The sequence below is a fragment of the Python bivittatus genome, unplaced genomic scaffold, assembly GCF_059951505.1.
Source record: "Python bivittatus isolate LINGU-HERP-01145 unplaced genomic scaffold, Pbiv_v1 ctg000700_np1212, whole genome shotgun sequence".
NCBI lineage: Eukaryota > Metazoa > Chordata > Lepidosauria > Squamata > Pythonidae > Python > Python bivittatus.
Genome location: NW_028277098.1, coordinates 49,468,588 through 49,495,418, shown reverse-complemented (window position 1 = coordinate 49,495,418; position 26,831 = coordinate 49,468,588). Strand labels below are relative to the sequence as shown.

General features: G+C 37.5%; 1 protein-coding gene across 3 annotated transcripts in view; it reads right to left on the bottom strand.

Annotated features, from left to right (window-relative positions):
* The window catches only part of GPBP1L1 (GC-rich promoter binding protein 1 like 1), a 33,385-nt gene extending 8,074 nt beyond the window's left edge, over positions 1–25,311 (bottom strand). The window contains exons 1-7 of one of the 3 annotated variants that reach the window (XM_088128523.1): positions 25,114–25,311; positions 18,799–18,920; positions 14,326–15,153; positions 13,743–13,857; positions 8,831–8,960; positions 5,905–6,182; positions 4,080–4,152 (exon numbers count right to left, since the gene is read on the bottom strand). In XM_088128523.1, the coding sequence (XP_087984649.1) occupies positions 4,080–4,152; positions 5,905–6,182; positions 8,831–8,960; positions 13,743–13,802 (541 nt within the window). In that variant the 5' untranslated portion in view covers positions 13,803–13,857; positions 14,326–15,153; positions 18,799–18,920; positions 25,114–25,311. The remainder of the gene's footprint in view (positions 1–4,079; positions 4,153–5,904; positions 6,183–8,830; positions 8,961–13,742; positions 13,858–14,325; positions 15,154–18,798; positions 18,921–25,113) is intronic. The other 2 variants (XM_015887383.3, XM_007420230.4) reach the window with 2 other exon arrangements.
* Positions 25,312–26,831: the final 1,520 nt, after the last annotated feature.

The following is a 26,831-nucleotide window of genomic DNA, read 5'->3' as shown; positions in this document are numbered from 1 at the left end:
CAGCTATATAAATTCATTTAATAAATAAAGTAAATAAATATAATGAAATCACACCTAATCTTCCAAATCTGAACAAAGCAAGTCTTAAGGCATTTGTTTGATCTGTGTTGAACAACACAATCATATAAATATTTACTTGGAAATATGTCAGTGTCCAATGGTGCTTAACTCGTGTACTACATGATAATTAGACACTTGAAAATTAGCCAATAAGCCAGGACCATCTACTATGCTATATAATATAGAATTTTAGTGATCTCTAAGTGTCAGCCATTATTAGTATATATTCTTATTAGAGAGCCAGCTATGTAGTGGCTAAAATAATGGACTAGAAACCAGGAGACTATGAGTGTAATCTTTCCTTAGGCATGGAAGCCTGCTGGGTGATTTTATAGGACTGAGTTGAAATAAATATAAGGAGGAATGAGACAAATAATCAGTTTTTGGATGTTCCCTGGAGTTCCTGTTACATACTAGTTCTTTTCTAAGATGGTTTACATTTTTAATTTAAATTTGAAAATGCATTTCAATAGCTGAAATGTTTGTTAAATAATCCAACTGAGCTTATGAACAGGAATACTCTGAACTAGAGAGTGAGTGGTATACAGCCACCCATCCCACCAATGGGACTCTGGGTGAATAACAAGAATTAAAATTCCATCCATCCATCCATCCATCCATCCATCCATCCATCCATCCATCCATCCATCCATCCATCCATCCATCCATCCATCCATCCTCATTTAACTACCACTCATTCAGCAACTGTTCAAACTTACAACAGCACTGAACTAGTGGTATTTATGACCAGTCCTCGTATTTACAATGGTCACAGAATCCCAGTGTCACATGATTACCATTTGTGACCTTTGCTGCTGGCTTCCAACAAGCAACATCAATGGGGAAGCTGGCAGGAGGCCACAAATGGCGACCACATCATGATGTGCTTAACAATGGCACGATTAGCTTAACGATCGCAACTGGAAGTGCCAATGCTAAGTGGCGCGGTCACGTGACATCATGCTTTACGACCTGGTTGCTTAGTGATGGAAATTCCGGTCCCAATTACCATTGTTAAGCGAGGACGTCTTGTGTGGTGTGCAAATACATACATACATACATACACCAATGCGACTATGGGCAGTTAACAAGAATTAAAATTGTGCACACACACGCGCACATATACATATGGTCACCATTCCCAGACAACTAATATAAAGTGGCTCCCAAGAGTACCATTCACCAATAATGTCAGCTCAACCACACTCCCAGCCGCCATGCCTGGTAAAATAGCCAGGTCTTCAAGGTTTTCTGAAAGGTGAAAAGAGTTGGAGCTAGCCAAACCTTGGGCAGCACGATGTTCTAGAGGGCAGGCACAGCTAAGGAAAAGGCCTGCTTCCTGGGCCCCACTAGATGACCATCCCTAATAGGTGGGATCTGGAGCATGCCTCTCCTGCCCAACTTAATGAATGGGTAGATATGATGGGAGTTAAGATGGTCTTTCAAATATCCTGGCTCCATGCCATGTAGAGCTTTTTAAAGTAATAACCAGCACTTTGAATTGTACCCAGAAGCTTGCAGAGCGAATGTGTAACATGGACATTAATAAGATAAACCCATAATTGCCTGGGCTGCTGCATTCTGGACCAACTGAAGCTTCTGAATATTCTTCAAGGGCAGCCCAATATAAAGTGCATTGCAGTAATCTACTTAGGATATGACCAAAGCATAAGTGCCCATGTGAATTGCCTCCTGATCCAGGAAAGGATGCAATCAATACATAACACAAAGCTGTGCAAAGGCCCTCCTGGCCACAGCTGCCACCTGTTCTTTAAACAGGGCCACGAGGCACCCACATAAGAGGGGCTGTGGGGCAGATGTTCCCCCATCAACACTGACTAGAATCGAGCCTGGAGAAAGGAGGAAAACCAGCATAACACTGTGCCCCAACACCTGGCCCCTGTAGCTGGTCTCAAAGGATACCATGGTGGATGCTATCAAAGGTTGCTGAGAGATCAAGGGGAGCAAGGATGGAGTGCTACCTCCATCCTGCTCCCTCCTGAAGTCATTCAAAAGTGCAATCAATGCTGTTTCAGTCCCATACTCCTGCCTGAAACCTGATTGGAAGGGGTCCAGATAATCTGCTTCATCCAGGGCCCTCTGAAGCTGCAAGGCAACTAGTTTTAGAAACAAAGTATTTAGTTTAGAATATTTGTACTAAAATGATTGGATTAGATTATGAAGGCTGTCAGAGAAAGCAATTCACCACTTTGAAGAACCTAGCTGAAAAAGCTTTTATGACCGGATTTGCTCTTAATATGAATTCTGATTTTAAAATAATTAAAAATAAACCCTATTATAGGTTTTCTGAAGTTCATGGAACAGAGTTTCAGCGATCCAGTCTGGAACAAACCTGTAGCTGAAAAATAATTGATGCCACAAAAAGTACAATTCCTACTGGAAAGTCTTTAATTCTCATGTTACATTTTTAGTAAAAGTCCTTAGAATATTGAAATATGAAAATCTCACATGACCTCACATTCTGTGACTAAGACAGAAAACAATTAAAAAAGCAAATAAACCCTTGAATTATATAAATTCAGTCAATATTCATGCTGATAAATTGAATTAATAAAACATCATAGATTGATCATAGGTTGGACTGGATTTCTCGGTTGGCTAATAAAAATTAATTCTTAGTAGACCCTTCAACTGGCACTGAGTGTTGTATTATAATCAATGTCTCTCTCTTCGTATTTAACAGGTTTTCATTCATGTACTGGACTTCATGAGGTTGGGAATTATGGGAGTAGACATCAAATACATCTTCAAGAAAGCAGTTTGGAATTGGTAAAGAGAATCCCAAGCAAGCTAAGCATGCTCAAGAGATTAAGTTTTTCATAGTCTGTTAAGGAAATATGTACCTGTATAGTACTGAACCTAATTCAATATGGGTAAGTGTACATTTTTTTGGAGTAGCAAAAGCAGTATTTCTTAGAACATAGGATTCCTGCTATAGATACAACTACGAGAAAAAAAATACAGGTACTTCTCAACTTACGACTACCACTGGAACCAGAACGTCCATTGCTAAGTTGTTAAGTGAGTCGTGCCAGATTTTACCACCTTTTTTGCTGTGGTCGTTAAGCGAGTCACACGGTTGTTAAATGAATCCAGCTTCCCCCATTGATGTTGCTTTTTGGAAGCCCCCCTGGGAAGGTTGCAAATGGTGATCACGTGACCCTGGGATGCTCCAACTGTCATAAATATATGCCGGTTGCCAAGCACCTGAATTCTGATCACGTGACTGCAGGGATGCTGCAACGGACGTAAGTGCAAGGTCTGGTTGTAAGTCACTTTTTTCAGTGCCACTGTAACTTTGAACAGTTGTTAAACAAGTGGTCTTAAGTTGAGGACTACCTGTAGTAATGAAGTGTCAATTCACATTGTTTGAGGTACTGTCACTTGTGAATGAATTGAGCACTGTGCAGTTACTCAAGGATGCCAATACAGCAGCTTTAGCTTCTGCTATGTATCTGATGGTTTTGATGTAAATATTTTGGGCAGCAGGGAAATGTCTTTATGATAATATATGATCTTCCATATGAAAGTCACAAGAATCTCATTTTTGGAATGGACAGAATTACATATATTTAAATATGAAAAACTTTACATTGACCGCTAAGGACCTTTCTAAGCAAGATGGATTTACATCATCCAATGTCAACTAAATAAGCATGATGTTTAAAAGCAACTTTTTACAACTTCTGGTGCTTAGGCTCTTCATGCATTTCTTGAGTGTACATAAATGTCTGAGGTTTACGAATCAATAATAATGCCACATCTGGGGGGAATGGAGCAATGTACCTGTATCAAGTTTCTGCACAGTATTCTACCATTCCTAAAAATAGACAAGCCACTTAGATACACAGCTTATTACTTATATTTCTAATATAACACAAACAGAAGAAAAACTTTACCTGGTTGTTTTTTTCATAAATTGACTAAATAGAACAAGATTAGACTATTTCTATAATTTACTACAGAAAAAACCTGTCTGCCAATGCCTCAGTACCTACCCCAAACACCAGATGGAGTTCCAGCTGGTTTACCCTGGCTGTTCTGTTTTCCAGCTTCTGGATTCAATGATGGCTGTAACAAGCACACCAAAAAGTCACAAAATGCATGTTTTGGTATAGAGTTTCAATTTCATTAAATTTCCTAGCTAGAAATAAACGTTTAATCCAACTCTTTTCTCTCTACATATATTAAGATTCTGGCAATTTACCCACATAGAATCTAACATTTGTTTTGTAATGGATTTTGGCAGGAGAAAACTGTTGCACGTTAAAATGATAAGAAACAATCATAAATGTACTGAAATTACAAGCTTGGTGATGCTGGTGCACAATTAGGAGAGAAAATCTTTGGCACCTGAAGTCCCTCTATGACTGCAAAATTACCAGTGCTGACTATCACTTTAATGCAGGAAATGTGTGGAAACTATAGCGTACTCTATAATACGAGCTTAACATCATTCTTAGAAATGACGTTTCCTCCCGCCACTGGAAAAATAAACAAAAAATCCTGGCCTCTCCTACTATTACCTCTGGATAGTAGAAGGTTGTCCTCCCTTGGTATAAAGCATTTAAATCTTATAACTTCAGCATATTATAGCCTTCTTTTCCTTGCTCAACAAGTTAGTATACTAATGGATGATGTCAGTATTGATGACTGATGTACTTAACTAAGAATAAAAATATTCTAGATAAACACATTTCTCCATTAGCTGTCACTTCTTCATATCAGTTTACATTTTCCTGAATAACTGAGGTTGTCTCATGCATTATGGAGAAAACTAGCATATCATTATGATTAAGATGTTGGGGCAACTATGTTTAAGTCCCTCTCAATGGTCAGAGCTCACTGAGTGAGTTTGGGCCAACCACTTTTTTTCAGCCTGACTACTGCACAGGGTAAGTATAAATAATGTACCTGAAGTCCAGAATTATTTTAAACTGTATTTAGACTTAGTGGGATGCAATAATAAAAACAAAGAAGAATATTGCCCATTCCTCGATCATTTTACACTACTGAATAAGAGAAATTGGGGACTGGGTAAGCATTTCCAGCAACACTGGAGCATCACTTAATCAGTATTTTTACCTTCCAACTGTAGAAAAGTGGAAACATTTGCTCTCTAGTGCCAGACTTCAGAGGATACTGAGTAACATAACTGAATAATGGTTTATCAACACATGAAATAGTATGATGCTTTAAGTGTGCATGCATTCCCAAAATTTAATTTAAGCTAAGTTACATTTGGAAATTAAATATATACAGTACTCCTCCTTAGTTATGGAATACAGCTTGAAGGATTTATATTTTATAAAGTCAGTTGAACATTCAGAAGAACTTTGTTGTTTTCCTTCAGATTTATTTGATCTATAGGAATCCTTTGTAACTAGAATAATGGAATAACTACTGTTTTGTGATTATTTTTAATAATGTATATGCTAGTCATGGTTTTATTTATACCAGTCTCCAGGAAAAAGATACTACATTTAAGAAACATCTTAGTGAGTACAAAACAGAAAACTATTCAGTAATCAATTACAGTGCAAGTAGAATACTCAATATATTACAGTACAACAAAATACACATTATAGTAACAGAAAGGCATTCAGTGACAGAATGAATTTTTCCTCTCCTTCCACCTTCCATTCTAGAATGGGAACCTTGTAGAGCAGATGTGAGGCATGCACAGGAGAGTGTGAGGGAAAGCTAAGGGAAATCTTATTATAGAAATGAGAGTCTTCTTGTGTAATACTTGATGTAGCTAGAAATCTTCCAGTGCTAATGAGAAGATGGTTTGAAATTTCATTCAAAGTAGAGTATACTTACAAAATCTTCCTCCTCAAACTGCAATTTCTCCTTCTCTTCCTTCTCCTCCCTAGCTTCAGCAGGTGGCTTTTCCTGAAATGCTGAACTCTTTCGGGAGTGGAAATTGCCATTCCAGTGGCGATGAGATCCAGTTCCTCCTCCTCTCTGACTCATGCCATCATGGCCACGTGAAGAACCATGCCAACCTGGCTGACTGCCAGCAAGCCCAACATGAGTTCCTTTAGAAACACCAGAATCCACAGAATCATGGCGGTGCAGGGAAGGCTGATGCCAGCAGTCTGGATAAGGTGAAGGTAATTACACAAACAAAGCTAGTTATCATCTGAAAAATGCCACAGTATACAAAATCTACTGCAAAAGATTAGATACAACAATGTATTATATCATGACAGAGCACCTCCTGACTAATAAACTGAGTTTCAGTTGAGAGAAGTCACAGATATTGTTAGAGGGTATATTTGTCTGGTTAAATTATGTTATTGGGGTAAAGAAGGTACTCCCCCTGAAGTACAAGGTATGCTGCTTGGACATATTCTTGATCTTAAATCCTTCACTGTTATTTGACACTAGGTAGTTCTGGTGCTCAAAATGCCTTTTTCCGACTTAGAAAAATTTGAGCCTTACTGATCGTGAGCCTACTAGAATTCAGAGAGCCTTACAACAGATATCATGTCTGGTAGCTTCTTTTTTAGATTACTGCAATGCATTATATTCCAGTAGTAATGTATGGCTGTGAGAGCTGGACCATAAAGAAGGCTGAGCGCTGAAGAATTGATGCCTTTGAACTGTGGTGCTGGAGAAGACTCTTAAGAGTCCCTTGGACTGCTAGGAGGTCAAACCAGTCAATCTTAAAGGAAATCAACCCTGATTGGTCATTGGAAGGATTGATAATGAAGCTCAAGCTCAGATACTTTGGTCACCTAATGCGAAGAGAGGACTCTTTGGAAAAGACCCTGATGCTGGGAAAGATTGAAGGCAAAAGGAGAAGAGGACAGCAGAGGATGAGATGGTTAGATAGCATCACTGAAGCAATGAGCATGAAACTGAGCAAACTCAGGGAGGCAGTGAAGGACAGGAAGGCCTGGCGCAATATGGTTCATGGGGTCATGAAGAGTCGGACACGACTTAACTACTGAACAACAACAAATGCATTATATTTAAGTGTGTCTTTGCTAGGCAGCTAGAAAACTAACTGGGAGCAGCCATATATTCATATTATATGAATGCACTCATTACCATCTGCACAGCTACAATCCATCTCTAGACTAAATTCAAAATACTGACATAAAGGCTCTAATCAGTGACATGACAGACTTCTATGATACAGTAAATTTAACCATTAACCAAATCTGCATGCTAGGTAGATCCTAGCACATCATGAAAAACCACAGTGAACAGGTAGTCCTTGCTTAACGACAGTAATTGGGACCAGGCTTTCCATCACTAAGCAATGCGGTCGTAAAGCACAATGTAATGTGACCTCATCACTTAGTGATAGGAATCCCAGCAGTCCACATAGCCACTGTTAAGCAAAAATTGCAGGTCATTAAGCAAGGACCTCTTCGCAACTTCCTGCTGGTTTCCAACAGCCAAAGTCCCAGGTGGCTCGCAAGCAGGCTGACAGGGAGGTAGGTGCATTTTCGGGCCCAGGGATGGCTGCTGCCAGGTGGGGGAGGGTGTGCGAGAAGTCACAGCAGCGTGCGAGCAATTTCAGGCTTGGGGCTGGCTTTTGTTGGATGAGGGAGGGTACATCGGCAGTTGCAGCAGCGCATGCAACAATTTCAGGCCCAAGGGTGGATGCTGCCAGGTGGCGGAGACTTACACGAGCAACTTGCAACTTCCCTGTTGGCTTCCCCATTGACTTCGCTTGTGGGAAGCCAGCAGGGAAGGTTGCAAATGGTGATCACATGACCATGGGATGCTGCAATCATTGTAAATGCAAGCTGGTTGCCAAGCTCCCAGAATGTGATCATGCGATGAGGGTACTGCTACGGTCAGAACTTCAAGAACTGGTCATAAGTACTACTCGTTCAGGACCATTGCAACTTCAAATGGTTGCTGAACAAGTGGTCAGTAAGAAAGGATTACCTGTACATCAATAAGAAGTGAACACTCAAATATTTTAAAGCCTCATTTGCATGTCACACCAAATCAACTTATGGTCATGCACAGTATGTTGTTAAAATTAATAACATGGGCTAAATTATATCTAAGGCAGAATCTGTAACCAAATTAATCTTGGTTGTTGCATTATCTGAACAAAGATGATCTCTGATCTCCATGCATAGAATTATTTATCAAAAATATTGCTGTGTCGCTAACTTCCAAAGACTCCCAGTGGTTAACAAATAAAAATCATAAATGTATCACATAAAAACATCCCCTATGCTAAACCTGGAGGTCCTCTAACTCTTCCTCAATCATTAAAATCTCTCTGCAACATTTTCTAAAGGCCCCTCCTGAAGTTATCAGGGATGGTGCCATTTGAATCTCAGGAGGCAATGTTCCATAATGTAGAAGCCTATGCAGAGAAGAAGCATGTTCTTGCTCCTCCTTCTCAGATTTCATTTAGGGGTGGCACACTAAACTCCATACTAACTGAATATATAGGATGGGTCAGTTCTACCTGAGTAAGTAGTCCTTCAGATACCCAGATGCACTTATATTATACAGTACCCAGAACCAATGCAGTGTTCACAAAATGAGAGTATGTGGCACTGGTGGCTTAATATGTCGCAAGTAGTACGTTACATTTTGCAACAACCATAACTTCTGAATTATCTTCAAAGACAGTACATACAGCTCATTGCAATAGTCAATAAACTAGAGGGTGGAGAGCCACAAAATGGGGGCATTCTAGCTGCAGTGTCAAGCCTTTTATTGTTTTCTCCCATGGTATTTACTAATCCAACGCTCAGTTATATACCTCCAGCAGTTCTGAGGGGGCCATTATTAAAGAAACCATCAGAAGAGTTGTGGCGTCTCCGGCTTACACCAAAGCGGCCTTCTCCCCGAGGAAGATGCTCTCCATGCTTTTCAAATGTAGCTCCAGGAGCCTATGAACAAATGGGTAACATGTAAAAACTACTGCAACAGTATTAACAGTCATGAATACCACAAGCTTTCAGGAGTATATCAACAGCAAATTTAAAAGTAAAGAAAGTCACACATTTTAAGACACACAGGACAATTTTATGCACCAAGCTTATTAATATCATTTTGCAGGCTTTAAAATATTTCTCATTATTCATCTGAAATTTTAACAATATAGCAAAAGAGTATTTGTTACTATAGCATACTAAACTGATCAATCTCAAAGAGTTTAGGACCTACATAGAAGAATGGCTGTTGAACTTATATCATCCAGAACAAATTACTATACTTAAAAAAACAGAGTTATTTCATACAAATGCACCATCAGATATTTGTTTTATTAAATTAACTTTTAAATTATATCTTAATTAAAGCAAACTACTGTAAAATGTGTCTATTTTATCATAAAGTAGGGCAGAAATCCATTTATTTTTCATATATTTCCAACATTGTACCACTCTATTAGTCAATCTAGTTAGATAATACTGGTGGAATATCAGCAACTTCCAGCAGTAGGTTTCACTGTACAAGAGGCAGCAGGCATCAAAATAAATATTTTTTTAAAAAAATTAAAATTCAAGAAATGAAAAAAATGGCCAAGATCTCATGAGAGGAAACAGATTCTGCTAATATTTCGAAAAAAATCATTCTATTTTAAATGTCAGAATATAAAGTCATGTTTTCTTATCAGGTTTCCATTTTAAACTACATGTGTTACATGGTTTTACCAAAATATCCTGAGCGTATCAATACACTGCATATAACTCCCACAGTGTCTGCCAGGTAGGCCACTTCAATCTTGCAGGGTTGGCACACTCCAAGTTCCTTCGATTACACAATGTCATCTATCTAATGTCAATGCCTTCTCTGCAGCAGTGCCTGCCCTCTAGAATTAGGTTCCCCCCCAAGATCCAGATGGCCCCCACTCTGTTGTCCAGAAGAGTGGTGAAGACCTGGCTCTTCACCCAGGCCTTTGGATAGTTATCTGATCTTGTATAGCTTCATTCCATCTGGTCTGTCACGCTTGCCATCTTTTACTGATGTTATTGTAATTTGATTGTTGTCAGCCACCAAGGGCAGCATACAAGTTTAATAAAATAATAATAACTACTGCTACTACAAATACTATCTGTACTGAGATGCAGTCTACAGTACACTGGCTTCCAGGGTAGTCCCCAGATTAGAGATGCCAGCTTGGATGGGACAGCATGAACATTGTTAGGGTAAATTTGGGCTTTGGTTGCACTTGTAGCCAAAATGAACAGAGACTCTCTTTAACAGGGAATGCTACATGTGACATGGCTACAACTAACAATGGTAATATAGTCTACGCTTTGTCTTACTAAGAAGTACTATCAGAAAGCCTCAATTGGCCACAATTATGATGGGTTGTGAAGGTCAGTAATTACAGGTGGTCCTTGGGTTACGACCACTCGTTCAGCAACCATTCAAACTTGCAATGGTGCTGAATGAGGAGGACTTACAACCAGTCCTCAAAGTTTTTGCCGTTGCAGCATCCCTTCAGCCACATCATCATGATTTCCAACATTCCCTGCTGGCTTCCCACAAACTAAGTCAATGGGGAAGTTGGCAGGAAGTCAGAAGTCATGATCACATGAGGTCCTCGCTTAACAACCTGGACAGTCCTTATTTAATGAGGTCAACTGGGACTACCAGAATTTTCGCCACTAACCAACATGGGCATGTGATATTCCACTTTACAACTGTGTCACTTAGCAACAGCAATTCCAGTCCCAATTGCCATTGTAACTCAAGGACTACCTGTACTGGCCCATCTGCTGCTGACCATACTATATGGATGATAGTGACTTGGTATGTAGGAAGAATATGTAAATAGTAAAGAACATGTATTAATGAATGGAAGGAAAGAGAAAAATGTAATATACATAAATGATAATAATCCAAAATCCATGTCACTAAATGAAAGTTATAAATCAATAAATTGTGGTAACTGCATGTTATGCTGCAGTAAAAATACTCAAAGGATTAGAGATGAGTTTGGGGAAACTGCTGCCATTGCTGTACCAATGTAGCATATCTCACCAGCTTGCTTGTGGCCTATCTCTGCAGCACATTCTGTCATTTCACGTGTCCCATAGTGGCATATCCCTGCAGCCTATATACTTCATATATTTCCAAAACCTTCCCTCCCCTGAACCTCTAATGTTCTTTAGTTTTTCCTGTTCCCCCACCACCACTTCTGTCCAAATCAAACAGCCCCATTTCAATCCCTGCCAGATTAAAACACCTGACTCTAGATGCTCCATGCATGGAACATTTTCCATATTCCTTGTTAAGTTAACATACTAATTATGAACTTTTATTAATTCTTTAATATTTATATTCTCAACATTTAGTATCTATAAACACTGAAACCAATCTCATTGTTCATCTTTTGTTCTATAGCTGGGCTTTTTTGGTTTTGGTCAAATGTGATTTATTCAATAAAATATGGTTAAAGAAACTATGCCTCAGTCCAATCCAATCTTTGTATAATTTCAGATGGGTTTAAAATCCCTTCATGAATCTTTTTAGATTTTAGCACACTGGCTGGGGAATTCTGGGAGTTGAAGTCCACACATTTTCAAGTCACCAAGGGTGAGAAACACTGGTCTATATAATACAAAAGATTCCTAATTAAATCATCATACAACTTAGTTCAATACAAATATTGATTTGTGATTAGGACCAACCCATAATGGATTCTGTTATACTGCATAGTAAATGGTATTTAGAAATCTTATTTGCTTTTATGTATTGTTTCTATAGTACTAACTTAAAAATTAACCTACATTCTCCCTTAAGGACTAAAAGCTTCTGCCAATCTTTCAGTGTTGGACTAAGTATTCTTTATAATCATGAAATAAGCACTCTCTATGACTAATTCATTTTAATTAAAAAAATAAGGTCAAAATTAAGAATTTATTTGTTTTTAATACAGACAGATTATTCTGTTGCAAAAACAAATTACAATATCCAATATATTTTACGTCCTTATCTTGGATCAGATTGGCTTATATAATAGTACACTACATGCACACTGTGGCCAAGAAAACTACATGGACATGTGTATCTCTTCAAAGGTGAACTTAAAACACTCTTTACTTTTTTTAAAAAAAGTTAGAACAGTGGGGTATAAATTAAGTAAATAAATGGGATGAGAGGAATCTCTGACTATACATTGTGAAGGGAACCATATTTACTTTGCCAGTGTATTATTTTGAGAAATGGCTGGCTGTAGTAAGGAAGGAGACTTTATAAGGTCAAATAAAGTGTTCAGAGTTATAACTAGTAATGGTTACTGTGAAATTGAGAGCTGAGTCCAGGAAGACTGTAGTGGGGTATACAAGATGTGGTGGCTTGGGAGTAAATTCTCCCTCCTCCCCTCCACAATCTTACTGCATCCTCCCTAGAATTCCTGGGGAGAGCTAACTAGGTATACTGTCACCAGCCATTGTTCTTCAAAGAAAGCCCTGTCTGCCACTGGTTTACCAGAGATTAAATAAGCGGTAGCTCCCTTCCTTCAGAAACCTGATCTGAGAGGAAGAAATATGGTAAAGGCTATATATTTTTCCCAGAATGAGCATTGCTGGTTTATTAAGAGTTCTAAATATTATATATAGCAGTCAGACCTAGAAAAAAAGTTGGAAAGAAAAAGAAAAGGAATGAATTTTTGTTTTCAAGAGTCATCTGCTCCCTTAATTCAGAATCTTACATGCTTCAAACTAAATTCACAGAGGGTGTGAATTCATTTACACCCTAAAATAGAACAGAACCTATACAGCAACTAGCTTCACTGATACTAGCTTGCTGATCAAATTCACTAGATTCCAGCCTGTTGACTTTGCCCATATCTGCCTTATAGCCAACTTTAGAGCAGAAAAACACAAATACCAAAATATCAAAACAAAATTTGAAACTGCTCTACTCTCTTGTAAAAGCCCACGTGACAGGAGAAATCTATCCTTCTGATTGCCTCCTCAGCATTTTATCTTCTTAGTCTTTTGTTTTCTCTGCCCATTATTTTGATTGACACATTAGCTGCCCATTATTTGGACTGACACCATCAACTCTTTTAGTACCTGAACCTCTTGAAATGGAATTTCCTCATGATCGCTATGAGAATCAACTGCAAATGTACCTGTTTGATAAAGCTGTGGGAAAGACACAGGTTTCTATGTAATGGCTTAACATAAACAACAGATAATGTTTATCTGTAGCAGAACTTTATTCTTTGGTTAACTTACTTTAAAAAGAAAATATACAAAGCCAAAGACCAAGAGATAAATATTTTGCACATCATACATCCATAAAGAACTAAAGAACAATGATTTAATAGAAGAGTAGTAAAGAAAAGCAAAATCTAGGAAAATACTGAACCAAAGAAAAAGCTCAGCAATGACCAAGAGAAATAGCCAATGGACACTACTCCCAATGCAGCCACTGGAGTACATGGAACTACTTATACTAGGAGTATACACAATACAGAATAAGGTCCCACCAAAAAGATCAGCATTAGAATGTTCTGCAATGATGTTCTGCACAGGCACAAATCTTTGAGTGATATACCTAAACCATAAAGAAGTATTTTGATTAAGAGTTTAAGAAAAGTTATAAGACCAATTTCCCTTCAAATTATGTAATGTCATTTATGCATTTCATAATCAAAATGACAATTTAACCATAAATTTGCCTGAGCAGTTGATCTAAGATTTAATAATTACCTTGGCAGACTGTGGCGTAGAGAAGTTAAGCCAGGCAGGAACAAAGTCATGCTGCGCCATTTAGGTCCAGTGTCTCTCTTCAATAAAGTGAGGCATCAAACCTCATGGCCAGGATCTAAGACAAGAGAACCACCACATACACTGTCAACCCTTCTAAAAATAATGGAAAAGAGCAGATACTTCTGGGCATGCTCCCAAGAGTTTGGAAAACACCTTACCATCTTTCTAGGAGCTAATGGAAATTTATTTGACTCAGCACCAGTAGTCTTATGGCTCCTGTCTACTCCAACTCCCTCAAGCCACTTTAGTCAAAATAATCAGAGGTCAGGTTTTAGCATCATCACCTACAGATGCTACTGGAGCTAAATAAAACTATTTAGAATTTAGTGTACATTTCATCTCCCAAACAGTATTTCACTAGCAGGCTTTTCTTTTCAAATTATGTTGATGTCTACTTATCTAGAAGTAGTTCACTAATTTGTTTACAATGGCACAAATTAAAAACTTTGAGAGATGTTCCTTCATATAGTTTATTGAACATGTCTGTGGAGCTATAAGCAAACAGTGTCCCACAGTGACTTACCCAGTTTGGCCTTTGCAGTCCACTCTCACTTTAATACTTTCTTTGATTTCCAGGTTCCTTCCTTCGCCAGGGTGCACCTATGCCAGCTCTGTGGCAATGGTGAGTCCCAAAGGAAGCACGAGAAGCCGCACTTCGTGCTGACTGCACCCCTTACCCCTCTAGCTGCTCATCTTAAATGCTCTCTGAACTCATGAGAGAAAAAAAAACCCCTAAAATGCAGTGTGCATTTTTGGAAAGCTACAACTACATTCACCTCATTAAACTGTTCCCTGTTGTCACAATGCTGTATAATTCAGCTATTACATTACAAAAGTAGTTGTCAAATTTGCACAGCATTCAGAAAAGCCCCATAATTAATGGTGAATTTCACAAATCCACTTTGTTCATCTTCTGCAACAAATGAATCTGAAACAAAGGGGCAGGGGGAAAGGAGAGTTACAGATTCTGAGGAGTCTTGCAAATTCTGGTGTATTAAACCTTTGTTCTTATAAGTGCTAAAATGCAGGATTCATCTTTAACAGTTGCTAAAAATTAGCTTTCTTAAAAACACTATTTTGAAAGGCTTTTCACATAATGTCACTTAAGTTTCCTTGGTAAGGAACTAAAAGCAACTTGAAGATACAAGATTCAATTATTACTCTTTCTACTGTTCCTATTTATGCATTCAATTAAAGCTAAAAGTAAAGGGCCAAGCTAGCAAGCTATCCTTCTACTGTAGTTGAATTGTTGCTTTTAAAAACAGAGAAAAAAATGGTTGTATTTTAATGAAGAGTTCACGTTTGGGCAATAGTCTTCTTCCATCAAAATGAGTAGAGTTCACGAAGTACTCTGTGAAGAGGGAAAAAATAATACCACCTATCAGTAAACATAAAAATGACCAAAAGGATTATCAAAGACACATTATTTAAGATCTCTATTTCTAATGAAACAGTATAGGCTAACAAGTGTAGTATCTGTGCTCAGTACTAGTATGCCACCCCCACTTTGGTAAATTAATTGAGGGTCCTCATATAGTTATTGAGGAATGATGCCTGAAATTCACCATAACACCGATTTTCATTATGTGTACACCACAATTTGCAATATAGGAAGCGTGGTCCAAACTACGTACCTTTTTGAAGCAGGAAGTATTGCCTACAGTGGATGGAACTGGGAATGGTAAAACAAAATTGGACATAGAACAGCACCCAACAAAAACCAAGTACTTGCTCCCAAGTTGACACATTTATTTGAATGCAGCCTTTCTTACAGAATTTTAATAATGTGTTTTTAAGTGTTTGCCAATCTTTGCTTACATTTCTTAGGAGCAAGCCATTACCCATCAAACAAACTTATATCAGTTTCCTACTTTTATTTTACTACTACACTCAGGTACAGTATGAATAAATGCAAATATGCAATATGGTATATACATTTGTTCTAAAAATCTTAACTATAAAAGCTATTACAGTATTCTGGACACCAAAGCTATCTCCAAATAAAAGGAAGAAAAGTTTGTGATTTATCAGTCCAGAAACTTTTGGTCATTACTAGTTTGGATTCCAAGGAGTACAGGAATGTGATATATGTGAAAAGTGGAAGCTGTAACACTTCCCTTACCCATTGATCAATGCTCTAGCATTGCACCTGAACAGGAGCATGTTCTTGTCACCTGCATGTATTCCATTACTTATCATTCTGATCTGAAACATCAACTTCTGACTCCTAAGCAGTGCCTACCCCACCGACTAGAGAAGGAGTTTACTGAGAGGTGCAGATATACTAGACTGGGAGGTTGGAAACAACAGTCTTGTCAAGAACCACTGCAGAGAAAAGCACTGAGCATATGGAGGAGGAACTCAACCAGCAGGAACACAAAAACATATATGGAAAGTTAGACAACACTTTTAACAGCCCACTTTGTCGTCTGTGACTAGAACCCTAAACTTGCACACAGATTTCATAAACCTTGCTTTCACCTTTACCATGTATTTCACCCATCCCTTTTCAGAAATGGTTTTTGGCCCTTGACTGTTGGACTGGAAGTGGATCACTTTTTTGCCAATTTTTTTTATTGATACTCTTGATCTTGACTGCCTGACTACTCCCCCACAACCTGTGATTCTGCAGAAACAGAATACTGTTTCAGTCAAAAACACAGCTGTTTTCAAGAATATCTCATTCCTGCGATAAATTTAAGGGAATCAGTCTATAGATCTTGAACTCTTACACAACACTGAATCTTACATCAGATCTTCCCACTTTTCTTGATAGGATTTTTTTTCCTTTCAAAACATTTTTAAAGCAACAAATTCAGAACCATGAAATTATCTACAAGCAAAACTTTTCCATTCATTAATGAAGTACATAGTATCTAAGCCTTAGGTCAAGGCTTATTCACTCATATTGAATTAATACAAGTGCCTTCCTGAAAGTCACGTAAAGGAAACTCTATTTATTTTGGATTTTTTTTCTTTTTTGGAAAGTTAGGGATGTCCAAATGGCAAATCTGTATTAGCAAGATAATGCTCAGAAGACTGGTTGAGAAAGATTTTACTGCTTATCTAAATCACCCTTATTATCAAAGTATGCTTAATTAATGAAGCTTAACACTGACTAAAGCCTTGATTAATCTGCATCTGGACATACAGCACACCTCAGGAAATTGCTAAAGTTAAATAATCAGGGTATATATATTTCTCTCCTATATTCCATTCAATATTAGAGGCCCTGCCTTGGATCATCCTGTCAAATTTACTTGTTTTAAATATTTTTATCCTGCTTTTCTACTTTAAAAGCAGTCAAATGTGATTCAGCAGGTGTCCAAGAAGACAGCTTTCTCATTATGGTGCCAACATTCTAAAATGATGCCCTGGAGTGGCCTATGCCACTCAGATACAGTATGCATTCTGGTACAGGTTTTGATCTTTAAAAAGGCATTTGCTAGAACTTGAATTGAGATTCTATTTCACAATATTATTGTATTTCATCATATTGTCAGTTTATGTGTGTATGCAGGCTGATAGCTACCTTAGATCCAAGAAAACAGAGCAAATATATTTCTTATAAAAACTAAATTAAGTCTGAACTGTAACCCAATTTATATCAATCTAAAATCTGGCCTTAACAATTTTACTGCAGATGTAACTTAATGTATGTCTAAAGCTGAAAAAAAGAAAGCTGGTGGATTATAATAGAAGTTAAACAATCCATGGTCTACATGCATCTCTCCACAACTCCTTACTCAGATGCCCCTAATCTTGTGTACCACTTGCAGCACTTACAGCTTTGGAGCACATTCCCTCTTCCCTCTGTTCTGTACCTGCAGATTGTTACCCTCTCTGACAGTGAGAAAGGTAAAAAATAAGCAACTTTAACTGTACTGTACAGCAGAAACACGCTAAAAGCTCAGAACTAGCTTTAGCACTATATTCTTAACTACAGTACTATGAATCAAAAGCTTCACTTTTAATTAAATATAATATACTATCATCTGAAATAATGCAACCCTTTCAAAGCAGCTTCATATATTACATTAAATTAGTATGCATAAGAGTACAGTGAAGTGTTTATAAAACCTTAGACATACACTTCAGTTTTTACACTCAGTAGCTCTATTTTGTCAGTTGTCCTTAATAGTCTGCTGGTGACACAGCCAGAGAAGAAATTATGAATTATTAAACTACAGCTTTAGTTATCTAAAACAGGTTTTTTTTTTTAATCTATTCAATTGTGTCCGATTCTCGGAGACTGCCTGGAGAAGTCCCTGCAGTTTTCTTGGCAAGGTTTTTTCAGAAGTGGTTTGCCATTGCCTTCTTCCTAGGGCTGAGAGAAAGTGACTGGCCCAAGGTCACCAGCTGGCTTTGTGCCTAGGCAGGACTAGAATTCACGGTCTCCTAGTTTCTAGCCTGATGCTTTAACCATCAGCTCTCAAACAGGGGTAGGCAAAGGTAAATATGACCCATTAGAAGATCTCTAGAGATACACTAGTTCAGCAAGCATTTCTGGTTTATCAATAGTTTACAAAATGATCCCTATCCAAAAGCAAAAATTGCCTCTAAATTATACCAACAAAATCAATGTAGCTTAGAGATACCAAGAGTCAAGTTCCCTGTTAAAAATCAATGAACTCCATTCAACTCTAGTATTCCAAACAAAATCCTGAGCTCAGAATTCCAAGCATTTTGCACAAAATTCTGGTTGTTGTATCTTAATGTATCCATACAAATGTACAAAGTAAAACTTGCAAACTGGCATCAAGTTTCAAAGTGCCCTGGCTTCTGAAAGTTTGAACACTATAGCATTTTTATAACAGTCAATTATTAAAAGAATTCAAAAAGAATGTGTAAGAACAATTTATCTAGTCTGCTTGGAATATGAGGAACTTTTAAAAATATCCTAAGTTATAAAAAGAAAATGACTAATGGTTCGATAAACTGGACAATAAAGTATAAGTAACACTTCAATTTAATTTTGTATTGATCAGACTCCCACCTCAAGTATTATATCCCATTCTGTATATCACACTTTAAAAAGAATTCAGACACTCTGGAGCAGGTTCAGAGAAGGGCAATGAAGATCATCAAGGGAGTAGAAATTAAACCTATAAAGAAAGACTGAAGGAATGGGAAATGTTTAGACTTATAACAAAACTGAGAGGCATATGACAACTCTCTTCAAATACATGAAAGGATATAATACATAACCTGTTACCATATTACACAAGGCTCCAAGGTACAGAACAGTGGGTTTAATTTACAGGAATTCAATTTAGAAAGCTTTTTCTATATGTAAGAACCATTCAAGAATGGAATCTACAGTATTACCAATAAAAATTAAATACTCCCCTTTGCTGAATGTGTTAAAATTAGCGGACATTGGTATATCATAGATACTTTAATCCGGATTCCGGTGTTGGAGTAGATAAGTGCTACTTCTATCCAGTGCTACCTCCAGAGACCCAGTTTGGTACAGCGGTTAAGGCACCAGGCTAGAAACCAGGAGGCTGTGAGTTCTAGCCCTGCCTTAGACATAAAGCCAGCTGGGTGACCTTGGGCCAGTCACTCTCTCTCAGCCCTAGGAAGTAGGCAATGGCAAACCACTTCCAAAATGTTGCCAAGAAAACTGCAATGGGCCAGTCCAGGCAGTAGCCAGGAATCAACATTGATTCAAAGGCACCAAAAAAAAAAAAAGGTGCTATTTCTACAATACTCCATTTGGTTCTCTTTGAATTACTGTATCTGAAACAACCATTATGGGTATAGTATCAGAGAATTCATATAGCTAACCAGGTTACATGACATAATCGCACCTACTGCATGGTAGTGAAGGCACCAGAGTTTGCCTTGTTGCCTCCACTGCACCCTCATATAGCTTTCCAGCAAAACTTTCTCCAGCAATTCCTGTAATGTATTCTGAAAACATTATTTTATAATTCTTACAAGTTTGCTGTTATAAATTTGTACAGTATTTAAAGAATAACATTATTTCAAAAAGAAAACATTAAGTCCTCTAATACTGTAGAGATTCTGAAGCACTTAGTGCTGCCAGTCCATATCTAAATGCTAGAAGGTATCTTAACTAAAATAATGCCAACCTTCATTTATGATACAGGTAGTTCCTGGATTAAGAACGCCTGGGTTACAGATGACCCACAGTTAAGAACAGAGCCTACTGTAGCAAAATTCAAGTTGAATACACAATGATTCGAGTTAAATACACAGTGGTTCGAGTTAATTACACAATACTACTTCTACGGTATTATACTGTACCATTCCAGCTTACAATTAAATTCGACTTAAGGACAGACCTTGGGAACAGAACTAGTTCTTAAACTGGGGACTATCTGTACTGATAATACAATTCTTCAGACAATTCATAATCCTATTAAGATGAATACTCCACATTCATCCCAGGTTCTTAAAAAGACACATGTGTCCAATACATACAAAATAATATTTGTTTTAATTGTTATTTTATATCTACAGGCACATGACATCTATATGGTAAAGTGGTCTTCTGTTGACCTTGTACTGAACATTCTAATTCCTAATTCTATGCCTCCCTCTGCTTCTGAATATATACATTACACGTTCTAAAAACTGTTCATATATAGTTATTACAATCTTATTATTCCATAAACTATTAAATTCTCCAGTATTAGAGAAGTATTCTGAAATATTTACAGCAGTTGATCAATGTCTTGACATCACAATCTATTGTTTAACTAAACATACTGCCATTTTTCTCAGTACTTATATATTCTAATCCTTTAGATAACAAGAAATTATAATATATTCTTATTAATAGGTTAAAATATACATTGGACACTATGCAGGTCTTCCAACAAAATAACTGTCTTACTAATTTGAAGTTTGGATTCCCCCATATTATTATTTTAGCATATTCATAAAATGAAAGAGTTGTTCTATTGCATGCTATCTCTTTTGCAGCTGAAAAGAGCGAACTCCATATTTTTCAAGCAGCTGAACATATCTAATTTATAACAAGTATAAAATATGCCAATTCCAGGATGGCCCATGAAGGAAAGTTTCCAGTAAGCAAAATAATCCCATTCTTAAGAAAATGTAAAACCTTCACTGAAGACTGAATTTCCTTTAAAGAAATTCAAGAGAAAGAATTTATCTCATTAAGACTTTGAAACAGTGCATTAAATTGCTGAAAAATACCTTTTAGGAACATGCAGAAGAATACTACAAAGAGTAGAAATTACCCATGGCAAGATATGCCTTTTTAAAGTATTATCTGTACAGTATCTCAAAATATATTTCATTTCTACTACTGTAGTAATATATCCATATTTGGTTTCACTACCTGATATGTATCTTTCTAGGTATTGTCACATCAAAATAAGTTATTGCCTCCAGGCACTATTAAAACTGTCCAGAGAAAATGCTTTTGACAATTAGTAGCCTACAAATAGCCTACAAGTCTGGAATATCTATGCAACTGCTCTTCTCAATTGTCTTTACCCCTCCTATAAGAGGTGCCAGAGTGGGCAAACTCTAGGTCCCTTCTGTTAAACAATGCTATCTTATTGGATCCTGGAGGCATGCCTTCCCTGTTACAGCTCCTACCCTCTGGAACATTTGCCCAGAGGTCCATTTTGCACCATCTCTACCCTACTTTAGGAAGGCAAAGAAAACCTGACTTTTCAAACAGGCCATGGGCCGAAGTGTTTTATGTACTTCCCCATAGTGTCATTTCATTTTTATACATTTTGTTTTCTGTTTGTTTCTATTGAGTTTTTAATGTAAGCAGTCTTGAGCTATGTAATTCTAAAAAATAATTCAGATTTAAATCAATTATTATACTTGGGGAAATAATTAAAAACTCAATTATGTCTAACAATTATAAATGATAAAAACTATAATTGTTAAAAAGGAGCTAGATGTTCATGCATACAGGGAAGCAAGGACATGAATGGTAGCATATGACATTTATAGGTCACATTTCTGTCCACTTAAAGTAAAGATTAATTTAACATCTGAACTCCATTATGAGTATCCAGATGTATGTAATTCTGACACCTTAATTACAAAAATATATGGCCTACTTAATTTATAATTTGTGAAGAGAGAAGCAGGTTACTACATAATTAAGAGAAACTGTATGAAGTATAATCAATTCAACAAATATGAAGTATGAATTTAATCAAACTGAACAGAAGCTTTACTTACAGTACTACCTGCTTAATAGGTATCACAGGGAATTTAAAACACAATTTTCTGTAGCTTCCTTTTTGGATTATACTGATATTAATACCTTACAACTGTGTATTGTAAACAGAAAAGGAGCAGTTCATGTTTGTATGTAGCCAAATTATAAAAAATGCTCAACTGTGTAAACTATTACTTTTTGCTCAAACAGATAAGAACAAGATTACACTGGAGAAACATGCATTACTTAATTTACTTCAGAAGTTTAATGCTCTGGGTTTTTTTAAAAAAAGAAAGGAAAATTCAAAGTAAATGAATATCTAGTTTTGTTCTCCCCAACAATATATATAGTACAAGCGTTGGAATATTAAGAATAGATCATAACAGCAACTATATGCTATTTAAACAAGAATATATTCAGTTGTCTACTAGCTTGTTTTCTATGGCTATATACGCCCACTATAATGTTCATCCCTATTATTTTTCAGTCATAAATTAATGTGGTTTCATCAACCAAAATGTTGGATGAGCTAATAACTTATTTCTATTGCTTAATGAATAGAAATAATGACATACTTCACAATTATTTCTAGAATTTTAGTGTACAAAAAGTGGAAAGATTCTTATCTACAGTATCATAGGCTTATATGATAAAACATGATTGCTGGGGAGCCTTCTTCCTGCTCCAATGTTGGGTGATACTGTATCAGACTGTAGTCTGTTTATTTAGATCGGTTCCACAGATATCCATATAATCTGCAGAGTGCTTCTAGACCAGTTTTTTAACTAAGCAATTCAAATACAGTGGAAATATAGTGTTACCGTAAGTAAGTTATTACATAATATATAGGGATATCATTAAAAGTAAAGCCTCCAATAGAAACAAGGCCCAATTTGCCACATCCAAATTATTAACAGATATCTTACTACTTTAATCCCGGCCAAATAATATATAATATGTATACACATAATTTAGGGATATGGTTAGATGAGGAAGATAGAGCCACTAAGTTATATACAGAGATTTGGTAAGTGTCCAAATGTACAATTTTATTAGGTTTTCATTTTTTCCAGGATCATAAAATATTTTAATTAATATCCCTTACTAGTGGGGAAAGTGAGTAGCTTTAAGTTAGTGGCCAATTCAACTTGAAAAAAATGTTCTAGCCAATTTTTTCTCAATTTGTGATCCACAAGAAATAAAGTAATAATATAATCCAATATACCTATTATGTATTATATCTAGTATTAAAATATTAGCAATAATTTTCTGCTCAAGCATCTTGGGTAAATTTAACATTCCCTGGATTTAAATCAAACACTTGTGTGATAGCAATGTGAATAAATGCTTGCTCCACATTGAACCATCAGAACAAGCTGTTAAAAATGTTGAATATAGCTTGCCTTCATGGTAGCCCAAAGCAACTCTGACAATCCAGCAGTAGTTTACATGAAGGAAATGGTTGAGAATCCCTATTCTAGTCTCAAATAAATAACATCTAGTCCAATGGTTCAAACTATGTTCCAGGATTGGGGTCCCTCAAAAGTTTATCAGGAATTTTTCAGAAAGAAACTCTATAAAGAGTCAACAAAAATTCTTGAAACTTTACCTAATAACAACTCTCCCTACAATCTGCAGTTACAGGGAATTGTAAGGTGCTTTAGGATACTATCATAGGTGCTAGGGGTTTTTTAATGCTGTTTTAGATTTAAATTCTTAAATATTGAATTTAAATTGTTTATTTAGACCACTTTGGGGAAGCTTTTGAAAGTGTGCATATAAATCTCTAAATAAAATATGTTCCCTGGAACTTAAGTATAAATGACTGTCAAGCCACTTTGTGGAAAGCATTCCAAAAATATTGGCTGGAAATGCAGTTTACTTCTAACTTGGCATGTTGTGTGAACCCATTTATGATTATTTATTCAATAAAATAAAATAAAAAGATGTGTACATCCAACCCCTCTGGGAAATTAATTTCAAATTTCCCCAAATATGTTTCTTCCAAGACAGAGGTATTTATAACCAAAGACTTCAGGATTACCTAACTAAAAATCTTATTTAAACTTCAGCAATAGTGGCTAGATTAGCACAATATGCTGGCTAAAATGTGGCTGGCTGCTTTCTGGTTTAAATACATCCTATGAATCTAGACAATGTGGTTAGCTTCTGGTTTAGTGCTATGCATAACAGGCAAGAGGATTCATTTAGGAAACCATGATTTAGTTTAGTACAAGTCAATCCTTCCTTCTTAGCAAAAACAAAAAACAAAAATCATCTTACAAAAACTATGTTTTTGCAGAACAGGCGAATATTACTTGATCAAATCCTTGCCACTGATATTTCTTCCTTAATAACTGGGGCTTGAAAAATAGTAAAAACTGTTTCCCAGGTACCAAAACTGAGCTAAACCTTCTAAACATTTCCAGTTTTGCTTCATCGCGCGAAACATAACAAATTGTTTCCTCGCGAGCCAGATTTACCCTATTCTGCACACTCGGCACCCAAGGACTCTTCCGAACTATCACACTTCCTACTCTAAGGCGTGTATTCCGCTTGCGACCCCTTTTCGACGACACCGCGAAGTTGCCGTCGTTTCTTCCCTCTTTCTACAGCGGCACTTCCACCAAAATCCTCACGCCTTCCTCTACAAATACCGTCTCTCGTCTACTCTTCAAATCACACGCCAGCCGCCCTGCCCACCCCGCCCCCACTCAAGTTTGCACTTCGGGGCCTACCGCAGCCTGCTATCAATCGTCTCCGGCCCAATCGAAGCTCTCTCACACCCCTCCCGTCTCCAGCTTTTCTAACACCATCCTCCTCTTCCTCCGCCTCCATTTCTCACAGAAACTGGGTCTCGAAACTACCTTTCTTCCTAACACCGCCTCCTGCCCAAACCCGTCTCCAGCATCTCTCCGTCCACCGCTCATCCCAACGCTCTCCTCCAAACGCTTCCGCAGCCACCGTCCTCCAACAACTCCCCCCACCTATTCCCTCACCCACCAGATCAATACAGCAGGCCTTCAGCCACCTTCTTCCTTCCTCTCTTCCAATTCCTGTTCCCAAAGCACCACTTATTTACACTCCCGCCCCCTTGTCTACCTTGGACTCCCCCGGCTGGCTCCCTACCTCAGTATCTCCCCCGACGCTGGCAGCCACTCAACTCCCTCCTCAAGTCCAGCTCCTCTTCTCTTTTTTCCACGCAAGGCCGTGCTCACCGAACCAGGCCCCAACTCGCCCCCTCACTCTCTCCGTAGCTTCAGTTCCTCAGACCGAATCATAACAAAGCTCTGCCCAAAATGGCTGCCCGGACCGGCCGAGGGCCGGAGTGGGGCGGGGCTACTCACGCGAGGGGGGGTTAGGGGAAAGAAACACGCCCACCTGGCCCAGCCCGTGCCAAGGGTGGAGCGCACGCGCGCTCACTCGGTAAGCCATACAAAATACCCACACGCGTACCGCCTATCAAAGACTCCTCGGAACGCTCGCGTCCGCCAGTTCTCTTTTGCGCATGCGTGAGCGTGTATCATTCTGTTGGCGTTAAGTTATGCTCAGCTCGGTATGCAACTATATCTCTCACGCTTTGTTCTCGGCCGCTCTCCAGTTGGCACAACCCTACTGTTACTGCACGGTAGCGTCTGTGTTCTCGCATTACGGTTACCCGTAGATAACTCACTTCATTGTCCAGGGCTCTCGTGGACAATAAACTAACCATATTGGGAGGGTTTGCACAGTCTAAAACGGTGCCGACCAGTTTGGAACTAAGTGGGCTATGGAAACATAGTAAAGTTTTACTTTTCTCCTGCAGTTCTCTGCATGCTTTAAAGAAATCAAACTAACATTAGTTTTCCCCATACAAAAGTAAGGATATGTCTGTTATGTAAGAAAAACCTAGTAAAAAGCTTTATTTGTAGGTACCTATTATGTTAAATAAAAAGTGGTAAGTTCCATAAACCCTCAATCATACTTTTCTGGCTGTGTTTGTCCCTGTTTCTCTGCCATCTTTGTTTCTTTTGTGTTTTTTGCATTGTTTCCTTGTTTCTAAATGTTTTTAACAATTTGTAAACCCAGTGTCACGGAGTCAGGCATCATATACATTTAATATTGAATTATTAACCATAAACCATGATTTTTAACTGATGGCTGGTCATGTAGGAAGTTAAACCAATTAGGGCTTAAAGTGGCCTGGTTTATACAATAAACTAACATTTTGAGTATTTGGTTTTAGCTTAGAGGCTGTAGTTGTAAGCCATAAGTTGTCTTGTGTAAAGACATCCATGAGCCAGTAAAATTTACTGAGTAAGGAATGTTAGACCAACTTGCCCTTGTAAATGGTCTTTTACGTTCCTGTGAATGAGCCAGATCTAGATAAGATGTAGATTCTGAATCAGTTAATGTATTCCTCTTCTTACAGTACATAAAAACTATGCATTTACAAGTGATTGTAGGTTAGAACATTGATCTGTAATTTTTAAAAAAGCTACTAAAATAAAATTTATGATCTCAAATAGCTACAAAAGCATGCCAGCCAATGGCAAAGACTCTAGATTGTCTGTTCTTCTAAATAATTCTCTGTTTCTGAACTATTGTCACTATACAAACTGGGTCATTTCTATTAAAAATAATAATTCAAAAGAAAGAAAAAAAATCAGTTCTCCCTACTCAGCACAGGAATCCACTACTGTAAATTGTGCACCAAACCATAAAATACAGGGACAGCTAGCTTTTTTTTTTTTTTTACAAGACAACACTGTTGACAAACTATCTTTACAGAACACACTGAGCCACAATCATATGCTAGCCTAGCCTGTGCAAATTGTCTGTTTATGGCTCAAAGCATTATGCAAACT